This window comes from Macadamia integrifolia, chromosome 6, assembly GCF_013358625.1.
Source record: "Macadamia integrifolia cultivar HAES 741 chromosome 6, SCU_Mint_v3, whole genome shotgun sequence".
NCBI lineage: Eukaryota > Viridiplantae > Streptophyta > Magnoliopsida > Proteales > Proteaceae > Macadamia > Macadamia integrifolia.
In genome coordinates, this window is record NC_056562.1 from 33,205,260 (window position 1) to 33,217,225 (window position 11,966).

The following is an 11,966-nucleotide window of genomic DNA, read 5'->3' on the forward strand; positions in this document are numbered from 1 at the left end:
ACTGCTCCTTCCTGCATGAAGAATCCCTTGTGTCAGATCAAGGCTGACCGGTGTTTGATCCAACCAAACACCTTGCGGTGAGAAGCCCAGATGCATAGTTCTATATTCTCTTCTCTTCCAGCTACTGTTTCACTGTTTGTTTTCTGCTATTCTGCTATTAAAGTGCCTGCAGTTCTTCATTCCAGTCATCTTTATAATTGTTAATTGGACGTGAGTTTGTTCTCTGATTCAAGTTCTGTTTTCTGCAATCATCAATTAAAATTATCCGTTTTCAAAATCTGCCTTCAATTTCTGATTCTGATGATTAATTTTAACAATCCTACTCATACTAGGAGTGTTTGATTTGGAAGGTATCATGAATCTGATATTGAACTTGATTATAGAATACTGCAATTGAGAATTTTCTCTATCAACCCCTATCTTCAATTTCAGATTCTGACAAGCATTCGAAACAGTCCTATTCTAAGTAGGATTGCATCTAAGGATCTTAAACCTGAAATCGAGTCTTTTCTGCTGTTCTTTTTTTCCCTTTTCTTTTGGACATGATATACTGCTGATTATACTAATCTGTTATCCGTCTTTTAATCAGAATTTTATACTGACTGATTTACCCCTCCTACTCTAACTAGGATTCCCTATTATATTCTGATCCAAGCATTGGATCCTGCTGAAAATTTCGACAAGAATTTCATCTTGACCTGAATATCAGGTCCATCTGATTGCTGGACTTTGTTCTATGATATTTCGTTCAAAAATCACTTACGTATATCTCTGTTTTCGATCCTGTTTGGTACAGTTTTAATCCTTCAAATCAGTATTACATTACTTAAAATTTTACAAATCTAACAACTAAAACAAATATTTTTGAGGAGCAGCTATGTCAAGGGCATCAAAGCTGAAAATGTAATCTGTATAATCAAAAACAAAACACTATTGCTAGGATTGTATCAGCATTGATCAGTACTAGAAAACGAAACAGCAACATTGGCAACTGAGAGCAATAAGTATTTTTTTAAGAGTCAGACCTCACTCTCTGCTGGTAATAAACTCCGCACATCATGCTGCTCAAACCGAGATGCAATTAATTGGCCTCCAGCTGCTAGCCATGGTGTGATCGCCATCGAAATCCCCACAACCAGGAATAGTAAAGATGAGAGTTGAGAAGACATTATTCCCTGCAACCAGATATCGTGGATCAAAGTGACTCAGCTAATGAATGAGACACAGGTATGACACAAGAAGGAACCATATTGACCATGAATCAATGAGGAGTTTTAACATTGAATGCCTACTTGTTATGATTCCAAAAGCAGTGACACCACCAATAGAAAACAGAGTAAAAGGATCTGTTTCAAACACTCTGAATCTGTGATAGTTTCTACTAGACAAATGTTAACTACATCTTGATGGATAACTCCAACAACTTATATTGTACAAGGAGTTAAATACCGGCCTTAGAAGCCAAATTCCTCCACCCAGGACTTGCTTTCGGTCCCTTAGAAATCTATGTAACATGAGCTACAGCCTGTTAATCACTTTTTCATTTCATTGCATACGTAAATTCCTGGACTTAATTTTGTAAACCAAATAAAAAATGTTTTGACACAAAACACATGCCTGACTGCATTACTGACACAAACACATCTAGAAATCACAAACGCCAGAAGAGAAAATCCCCACCGCCCAAAAGAATTTTGAACCTGTAAATTTGGCATACTACCACATCCATAAATTTCAACAGATGTATTAATGGACATATTAGCATAGAAGTTCAAGTTCTGATCTAACACAAACAATTCATGGTTATAGCTACATTACTTAAAAATGCTTCCCAGCTGCATGTCAATTATAGTATTTTTCTTTGAATACAAGAGTTTTAACGTGTCTAAGAAGTGTCATGGCACAGAAACATGTACCTACCAAATACATCCTCTATTCTATCCAAAAGCATGAAGTCAAGCTATTGGTTATATGGATAAATCCAGAGGTGTTTTACTATTACTGCAGAGCTTCCTCAAGCAACAACTATAGCTCGTTTTGACGATAGACGGATCCATCATTCTCTAGCGAACTAAATCTCAGTCTAGTTTTGTGTGGGCCATTATCGTATTTAAGGTTTGGAAATTTATCCAGTTAACATAATCAGAATATTCTATTCCTATAAATACGGACTTTTACTCCGATGTTTCAAACTACTCCATTCCTTTTGTTCTGATGATCTTTTTTTTGAATATGAAGAATTAATTCCATTTTTGAATATGAAGAATTAATTCCATTGATTCAGAGCATCTCTTCCCCTGTAGTATCTATCAATTCTTCCAAAGTCAGAAGAAAAAAAATAAAGAATCAATCCTTTCAGCCAGACCCAGCCCCCTCCCTTAGGTTATGGCCTTTTCTTTTGCCTCTATAACATATTAGGGCTCACAAGGCCCTCAAAAGTTCTGAGGTAAAAAAAATATATATAGTTAACTGAATAAACAAAAGACCCTCCTGAAACCAAATGTAAATATAAACCGACAAGGCATTTCTGTAAAACACTTGAGCATGCCTACTTACGAGGAAATTCCTAGAAGATAAAAGTAAATGCATATTCATTTCCAAAAATAGATGATAGTGATTGCAAGCAATATATTACTTCGAAAAAGGCAAACCTGATTAACAGCCTCCCCAAAAGCTACAAATGCGAACTCTCCACCAGGTGCAAGAAGAAGACCAACTCTTATTGCAGATAATGTTGAAATACCAAAAATTCGACCAACTAAAGTTACTAATAAAGCCTTGCCACCAATCAAGAGTCCTAATGTTCCCAAAATAACTGGAAAGTTTGTAAGAAGAAGTTTTGGATCAATAGACATTCCAACCTGAAAAATCCCAACAATGAAGTTTGTCAATTTCACATGTCCAATCAATTATCCCAATAATTAATTAAATTGACAATTTTACATTCATAAAGTTCAATGTGATAAGTCAATAGGGGGGAAAAGTGATAGAAAAGCAATAGAAAAATGTTTAAAAAATATATATATATTTACTGGTAGCACAAAAAGAGCAGCAGAAAGAAGACAATGTATAAAGCAGGTGGACTAAATACTTCTAAGATATAAATACAGGAAGAAAATAGAACTTGAGGATTATGTTTAAAGTTTAAATATGAGTGATCAATTAGGGATCTAACATAAAAAACCAGCACAGCCAAGCTATCCATCCATATCAATGGACATATCAAATAGAAGTGGCAATAAGAAGTACGTACTGTCATGAAAAACAAACCCAACAAAAGGCCCCGATATGGAGCAATATCTGATTCAACTTGTAAGGAAAACTCAGTTTCTGCAAGAAGCAAACCAGCCAAAAATGCTCCCAATGCCATAGAAAGGCCAGCCTGTTCCAATAAAACAGTCAATTACTATTTGAAAGAAGACAAATGAGGAGTGAATAGCAGGGGAGCACATACCCTAGCTGTAAGAAGACTAGTCCCCAGAATAACAAGAAGAGTATTAGCAGAAAATATCTCAGCATTCTGATTCTCTGCAATTTGCCTATAAATTGGCCGAAGCAACTGAAAAAGCAGAGGAGAGTTAGTAATCTGAAGCACAAGATCTCACACAAGCTATCAGAAAATAATAACATGGTAGTCTGTGGTTGTGTGGTACATGGAAAGTTGAAACTCATCAAATATGGTTCTCATAAGGGACACAAAACAAAGCCTGCCCCCACATTATTTTGTTCTTTGCAATGGAAGATTATCACTCTGAATCTGGTTGTTGCAATCAAAACTTCTTTTTGGTGAGAAATAGTCTCAGGAGAGAGCCTATGGTGAAAGTTTCTTGTATCTCTAACTGCAACCAACTACCTACTTCACTCCAAGGTTGATTTCCTAGTTGTGCAGGAATCGTGTTCATGATGAAGCATTTTGTTGTGGTCTTAATTTAATCATGATCATGGTTTGCATCAGAATGATAATATAGTCACTGCAACGATTTCTCTACCACCACAGTGAAGTTGTCTTAACAGTTTAATGAATCAAACCTAATTAATTGTACCATGATGAATGCTCCATCTTCCAAGACCCAATTATCATGGCCTATAGGACACACCAATGGCCCCACTATAGTGGTCCAGAATGCCCGAACTACCTTAGGAGAGGAATGAATCACTCCCTAAAAATAATACTGCCCTAGAATTGTGTAACTTCATCAAAATAATCAACCTAGCAGAGAGGGGACCACATCAGCACAAATTCTCCACAGGCACAAGGGAGAGTTGGCCTCATTCAGATTGGGAAAGGTCATAAACCAATATTCTATCAAAATCAGATTCTTTCTTTTGTTTTTCTTTTAATAGGTAATGATTTTTTTTTTTTACAAGTATTCATTCGTGTACTTATTTAAATAAAAAACACATTAAATACACATATAAGGAATATGATCATGAATGAAACTCCAAACTATGCCATCCATCGCTACCAATGTTTTTGTTCTGACTGCCATCAAATTCATTGGATGAACCTTATTCTCTTTCTAAATTTGTGGGCCTTTACTGTACCTTCATTCCCTAATAGACTTGATTAATCAAAAGATCTTACAATTCATAAAAACTCACTAACCTTATCCCAAGTCTTAATCGCTTGCAGTCAGCAAAAAATACCCTGTCCCACAGTGCCAACATTCTATTCAATTTGAAGCATAGTTGTTACGGCGTCTAGGTGATCCTAGGAGTTGGAGAGTTGGAGGAGGAAAAAAAATCAAGGCCTTGACAACTATGATTTGAAGACATATCTGATGTTAGTCAGAAGTTCCCTAAACTGTGAAAATTATTCCTTTCTTAACTTTGTAAGAGCCTGTTTATTGGCCTCGCAACATTTTTTAGCTGACAATAGAATTTGTAGTTAGTATATTAACTTGGTAAAATGTTTTTCCTCTTCTACACTTCCACAGAAGATTTTTAACTAAACCATCTCTGTTTAGCAGTGCAAAGCACATTGAGAAACTAGAATCTAACTCAATAGCTAAGCTGAGTCCCAGAGACAGAAAACCTCTGAATATCCTGAAGAATTGTTTAATATGCCGCCTCTAATGTATTGCAATTCAACCTGAGATATTTTAATTTTGTGGCCATTTTCCTTCGCTGGTAACATGCATCAATTCATTACTTCTAAAAGACAAACTCACAAATGCATGGAAAATAGCCTATTCATAGTTTCGGGCCGAGATGAAATAAGTGGGGAATAGAGTCACACAGATGTAGCACACATCAATCAATGCTTTTTTCTTTTCTTTTCTTTTAATATCACAGTAAACGTAAATCATGTCTATAAGCAAACATTACCAAGCGTCCACCAGCAATAATGGCAGTGATAGCAACCACCGCTTTAACAGCTGCAAGTCCAAGAGCTTCAGCTATGGCTTGAAAACCAACCTAAAAATAGCAGATATGTCATCCCACAGGTATGATAAAAATCACCTAAATCTCAACACCACGCACGGATACACGTATTCTTGATTCATACTGCATCAAAAGTAAGAATCTTTTGTTAAATTTGAAAAAATGACTTAAAATAGGAATTTTTCTCTTTTGTTAAATTTGAAAAAGGATTCAAAATAGGAACTTTGCATTTGATATGCTGGATAACACAAAAGAACATGGGAAATGTATGACAGAACTACGCAGAAATGTGGCTTTAAATACACTAAGAATGGAAAAAATAGTAAAAGCAAAAAATTAAATATCTTGTAACTTTCAAAATATAGGGAAAAAAAATGAAATATTTCCTTCATCTGAAACTCGTCAAAAAATTATCTGAAATTCTTAATTTCTTGAAGAATCTGATCTAGACATATACAATAAATTTATTCCAAAGCCCTTAAGGTGGTATGGTAATATTCAATGGAGGCCTAGGAACACCTCAGTAAGGGGTGATATGATTCAGATTGAAGGAGCAAAAAGAGCAAAGGGCAGGCCTAAAATGACCATAGGAGAAGTTGTGAGGAAAGACATGCATAGTTTGGGTCATGTAGCCGACCCCATTTAGCTGCACTTCTCCTAACTTGCCGGGCTGTCCTCTTTCCTCTTACTTTCATCTTGCATTCTTCATCTCTCTTATGTCTTTTTCATTTCTCATCTCATTTCTTAACCCTCTTTTCTCAGTTCTTATCTCCCTTTTCTATTTAAACCCCATTCTTTACCTACTTTGTTTTGTTTGGATCCACGTAGCCGACCCCATTAAGTTGGGATAAGGCTGAGTTTGTTGTTGTTGTTGTTATTCCAAAGCACTTGAATAATAATAAAATTTTAACAAAATTTGAATTCTTGCAGCAGCTTTACTAAACCACTACTTTAAGCGAATTCCATAACTTGAAATATTTAGTCAAGTCAGCGGCAAAATATAGGCATGTGGCAGCGAAATGGCATGTCAACTGATTTGGATACAAAATAATGGTGCAAATGCCTCCCAATAAAAGGTTCAGCCAACAATATAACGACTTTCTCACAGTGTAAATAATACAGGCTTAGAGAAGATTATTTATCGACCAGTTTTGTTCCTAAGTAATTTAATATAATTGGGAAGATGAAGCATGAGCCGTCATTGATAAAGAAAGTGGTCCACATGATGATGGTGAATCCCCTGTGTTCCAAATGAACAATTCTTCTGACAAATGTCATACAAAGCTTGAAATCAGAAGAGATTACTAGCCTTAAATTTATAATTGGGTGAGTGAAAAAGAAAGTAAGCAGCATAAAGATAACCAGCAAAGGAGAAGAAGAGAATGGAGGAAGAATAATTACTGATTGTGTTTCATCTAAAAGCTCGAACTGTTAGGGAAGGGCAGCACCAATGTATACATAAACACTCTCCCACACGTGCAGGCCAAGATCCCATGGTCCCTGCACGTGGAGCTTATGTGGAATTTCTTTGCACGGCACTGAGGGAGAAGTGTCAACCCTTACCCAATTTTTTCACTTCCCAGGAGTCGAACACTCACCCTCCCTGATCTGATACCATGTTCGCTACCGTTTTCCCTAAAAGCTCAAACTATTAGAGAAGGGCAGTGTCATGGTATACATTAACAGATTGGAAGAGTAGAAAGCATACTCCCAATCTGTAGCTGTGTATTGTATTCATAAACACTAAAAATAAAAAGGAGGCACAATATCCCAGGCTTCTGTGTTAATACACACTAGACCAAAATAATAAGAGATCATCAATACCCCCCCCCTCTGGTATAAAACATAAAACTTTATTTCTTAACACTCTCCCTCAAGCTGGAGTGTATATATCTCCAACTTGAAGGAAAAAACAAAAAAAACATAAATAACCAGCAGAAACAGACTGAATAAAAATATCAGAAGTCAAGGCCAGTGGCAATCACATCCAGACATGTGGGAAACAAAAAACTGCATTAGAAACAACATATAGAAATCTTCGAGAAGAAGAAATCCAGATCGCAACAATCAATATAAAAGGCAGAAAAAAGCAGCCACAAGCAAGAAGGTAGCAGCACGTGAATATAAACTCATCACTGTATGTCAGAAACCATCAACAGAAACAGGCAGAAAATATCAGCAGTAGAAGATGAAAAACTCAATGCAGCAAGCAAGAAAATCCAGAAAAAATATTCAAGAAGAACTGGACACCAAGCATATGAAAATCACATACTTGGAATAATGGAATGGACAACCTAGAACATCCATCTGTTGGGAAATTTTCCGAACTGGACACCAAGTATATGAAAATCATACTTTCTTATATTAGTTTCTCTGCATAAACAAATTATCGAACTTTCTATTTTCCAAAATAAAAAATAATTGGTAGGAAATGAGGTATCTTTTTGTTACAGTGAGTTTGTGGAAATGTTGAATTCATTAATGTTCTTACCTGTGTTGCCACATGTACTATCTTGTATTGGACTTCTCTGCCCAAAGTAACCGCTGAATTTCTGTTTTCTAAAATAAAGAGATGACGAGAAAAGAGGTATCTTTTTTGTTACATGGAGAAAAACCAATGTTAGGTGAACTTTCCACATGGTCAGAAGGTGAGGTAGTGGAAATGTTGAATTCATTAGGATTCCAACCTGGTTGCCACATGTAGCATACAGAGTGCCAAATTCCAAAACATTTAAGGTATAGATGTGATTAATCCATTCCTCAGTTATGATCTAATGCAGAGAAAGTAATATAGAGATCCAGAAATAACATGAGGTATTTCAATAAAAGTTACCCCTCCTTTGGAAGAATTTGGTGAAATAAGAGGTATCAGTATTAGCAAAACCACAACCGCCAAGTCCTGGAAAGGGAAAAAGAAAAAAGAAAGAAAGGAAGACGATAAGTTGAAACAGTTTCTATAAGCTTCAAAAGTAATAATGCAAACACAAAATAAACCTGGTTTTGATGACTCAAGGTGCAATAGATTGAGGGGGAAGAAATGTTGAAAAGCAAGCAGCATAACTTGAAATCACAACAATAACAAAGATGATGGCAGGCACACGAAATTTAAAAAAGAAAAGCCAAAGACTCAAATGAAATATTCAAAGCATCATCCATGCATACTAACCAGAAATACCATTCAGATATGCTAAAGATACTCATCAAGAGCATAGTTTTTAAGGCGCTGGTAAGGCGGCGCCTTGGCACTGATGCGGTCTAGAGATGATAAGGCAGTGTTCTGCCTTACGTGAAGTGGCTATGGCGGTCGCCTTATAACATAAGGCACTAAGCGACACCTTATGATGACTTATGACAAAGGAGGTCGCCTTATGGGGTTTTTTTGGTTAAAACACAGTTTTAAAATTACTTGATGAAGATTCCAAATTAAATTTTCTCATTGGCAAGTGTATAAGTTTTGATGCACATGTGATGCATTGGATCAAAAACTTTATAACTTAAAAGACAAAAACCCAAATCGCATCTCTCTCAGTCTCCACTCCAAATCGCAAAACCCCCAAGCCAACGGTGAGGTCCCTCACTCCCTCGTCCCTCCTCCTTCGATTCTTCTCCAGCGACTTCTCTGGCGACTATTATTCTCCTCCGGTGGCCTTCGGCAACCTCCGGCAAAGGTTCCTTCCACTCTCTCTAGGTATGTAATATGTTATTGTTTATTTTTCTATTTTCTGATTTTTCTTATCTTCTTTGTGTGCTTTTTTTTTTTTTTCCTCTTTTCTTCTTTCTTCTCCCTTCTTCCTTCTTGTTTCATCTTCATCATATACCATACGGTGAGACTTGAGAGTTGTTACAGTCAACTCTCAAGTCTTTAACAGTTTTTTTTTTCTCCCTTCTTCTTCCTTCTTCTTTATTTTTAATTTTTCTTTAGACTTTTAGTGATAATAATTGTATTCAGACTTCTGGCTTATTCTTTCCGATGCAATGAAGTTAGCTAACAGGCTTTTTGAAATTTTGCTTGAGTATTGTTTTCACTTTTCAAGAAGACAAGAAGTGGCTAATTGGTTATATTTAGACTATAAATAGTTAATGATAGCCGCCAGCCTCTACTCCCTCTAAAACACACACACACTTTGATCTGTTATTTGTAATTCTATATGCAATTCTCAGATATGTTCTTGTTTATTTTTCTATGTTGAGTATTTTCTAATTTTTTCTTCCATTCTTCTCTAATTTGTCTTTTAATTTTTAAACTGAAAACTAGGAACTTGAATGGAGTTAGCTTCTGTATTCAACTGAATGAGTGGATTTTGATGTTATCATGTTATTGTCTCCATGTGTTTTTTTTTTTTCGTCTTCTCAATTTCTCATATCTCTGGATACATAAGTATACAACTGGGTTATTTTTCCTAGAGTATTTTTTCTTTTTCTTATTCTGATTTTCCCATATCTCTTTAATGGAGGCATTTGCCTTTATTACCTTATTACCTAATAGGCTAATATTCCCTTATAGTAGTAATATCCCCTTTTATTAACTTTTTCTTATTCTGATTACCTTTTTACATTACAGTGTTAGACAAAGAGACAAGTTGAATCCACTCATCTATGGAAACAATTGGTGGTAGCAGTGGGGGTGAAAATACAAGTACTGCTGCTACTGCACAGTCAACGATTGATCCAAGCAAGGATCCAAAAAGGAGAGCTAAATCAAATGATCCTAGATGGAAATACGGGTACTGGCTTGACATATCAAACAGAAATTGGATTAAGTGTACCCTTTGTGGGAAGGATGTCAAGGGAGGAATAAAACGATTGAAGCAACATCTTATTGGTGGCTATAGAGATGTAGCCAAGTGTGCGAAAACAACGGAAGCAATTGCTAAAGAGATGAGAGATGCAATCTTGAAGAACCAGAGGAAGAGGAACCTTGATTGTTTAGATGATTTGGATGTTAGTGATGAACCTATAGAAGTAACGGGACCACAACAAAATATAGTATCCGATTTTGGGGTCTCATGTCCTATCCCGAGCTCTGAGACAACTTCAAGAAGAAATAAAGCCATCATTCAAGCACAATCCAAACAACAAGTAAGGGGTCCCATGGATAAGCATGTGAAGAGGACTCCTGAAGAAGTGGTTACATATAGGCGGGATAAAGGTCCATATCAGACAACAATGGAGAACCGTGTAAGAGGAGAAGAAGAAAGAGATAAACTTCGTTCTTACTTTGCAAGGTGGGCTTATGAAAGCGGTGTTCCATTTAATGCTTTGAAGTTAAGGAGTTTTGAGGAATTGGTAAAGGCTATTGGTCAATATGGACCAGGTTTCAAGCCCCCTTCATATCATGACTATAAGGGGCCTCTATTGAAGTCTGAAAATGATAAAATTGATGAGTTAAAGGTGAAAAATCAAGGATATTGAAGGAAATATGGGTGCACACTCATGTCTGATGGGTGGACAGACAAGAGAGGAAGGCACCTAATTAATTTTCTTGTTAACTGTCCGGGGGGGGGACTTTTTTTTTTTTTTGAGTCTGTGGATGCATCTAACAATCACAAACAGCTGAAATGTTATTTAAGCTACATGATAGTAAGGTTGAAAAGACTGGTCAAGATTATGTGGTTCAAGTAGTCTCTGATAATGCTGCCAACTATGTTGCAGCAGGTCGACTACTAATGGGAGAAAAGGAAGAAGTTGTTTTGGAGTCCATGTGTAGCTCATTGCATAGACCTTATGATGGAGGACATAGGAAAATTGCGCTCTTATATGTCTGTTATATCTAAGGGTAGGAAATTAATTGCATTCATCTACAGGCACACTCGCCTTCTTGAAGCTATGAGGCAAAAAACAGGGGGAGACTTAGTGAGGGCTGGAGTGACTACATTTGCCTCTTCCTTTTTAACACTCCAAAGCTTATACAAGCACAAAGAATTCTTGAAAAAATTATTTGTTGATGATGAATGGTCCCGTTCTAAGCTTGCATCTACAGAGGCAGGGAAGAAAGCTTCTGAGACTATGTGTGCTATAACATTTTGGAATGGTGTGATGGATTGTATAAGAGCATCACAACCTCTTCTTCAACTCTTGAGGATTGTAGATGGTGATGAGTTGCCTGCTATGCCTGAAATATATATGGCAATACAAGTGGTAAAGAAGAACATCAAAAAAAAAAAAAAAAAAATTGGAGACGATGAAAGGAAATGGAAAAAAATCATAGGGATTGTTGATCACCATTGTGAGACTATGATGGATGGACCAATATATTTAGCTGCCTTCTTCATCAACCCAAACAAGTTCTTTAAGGCAATAGCAGATAATCCAGATAATGAGTTAGATTTTGCTCAAAAAGCAAGTGATGCCTTCAATGATGTTCTTGCAAGAATGGTGCCTGATAAGACCTTGCAAGATAAGATCATTCTCCAGGTTGACAAATATACCACTGCTCAAGGAAGTTTGTCAAAGGACATGGCGATTAAACAAAGGGACAAGTTGAATCCTAGTAAGTATATTTCCATTTAAAGTTCTAATCAGTTTAGAACTTTGTATGTTGATTTTTTACTTAACCTTTTTTTTTTTTTATATTATATATT

At 36.2% G+C, this 11,966-nt stretch overlaps 1 protein-coding gene across 1 annotated transcript in view; it reads right to left on the minus strand.

Moving 5' to 3' along the window:
* The window catches only part of LOC122080918 (K(+) efflux antiporter 2, chloroplastic-like), a 29,132-nt gene that overhangs the window by 4,123 nt on the left and 13,043 nt on the right, over positions 1-11,966 (minus strand). The window contains exons 9-14 of the mRNA XM_042647804.1: positions 8,219-8,284; positions 5,329-5,418; positions 3,455-3,559; positions 3,254-3,382; positions 2,652-2,861; positions 1,026-1,175 (exon numbers count right to left, since the gene is read on the minus strand). Of these exons, the coding sequence (XP_042503738.1) occupies positions 1,026-1,175; positions 2,652-2,861; positions 3,254-3,382; positions 3,455-3,559; positions 5,329-5,418; positions 8,219-8,284 (750 nt within the window). The remainder of the gene's footprint in view (positions 1-1,025; positions 1,176-2,651; positions 2,862-3,253; positions 3,383-3,454; positions 3,560-5,328; positions 5,419-8,218; positions 8,285-11,966) is intronic.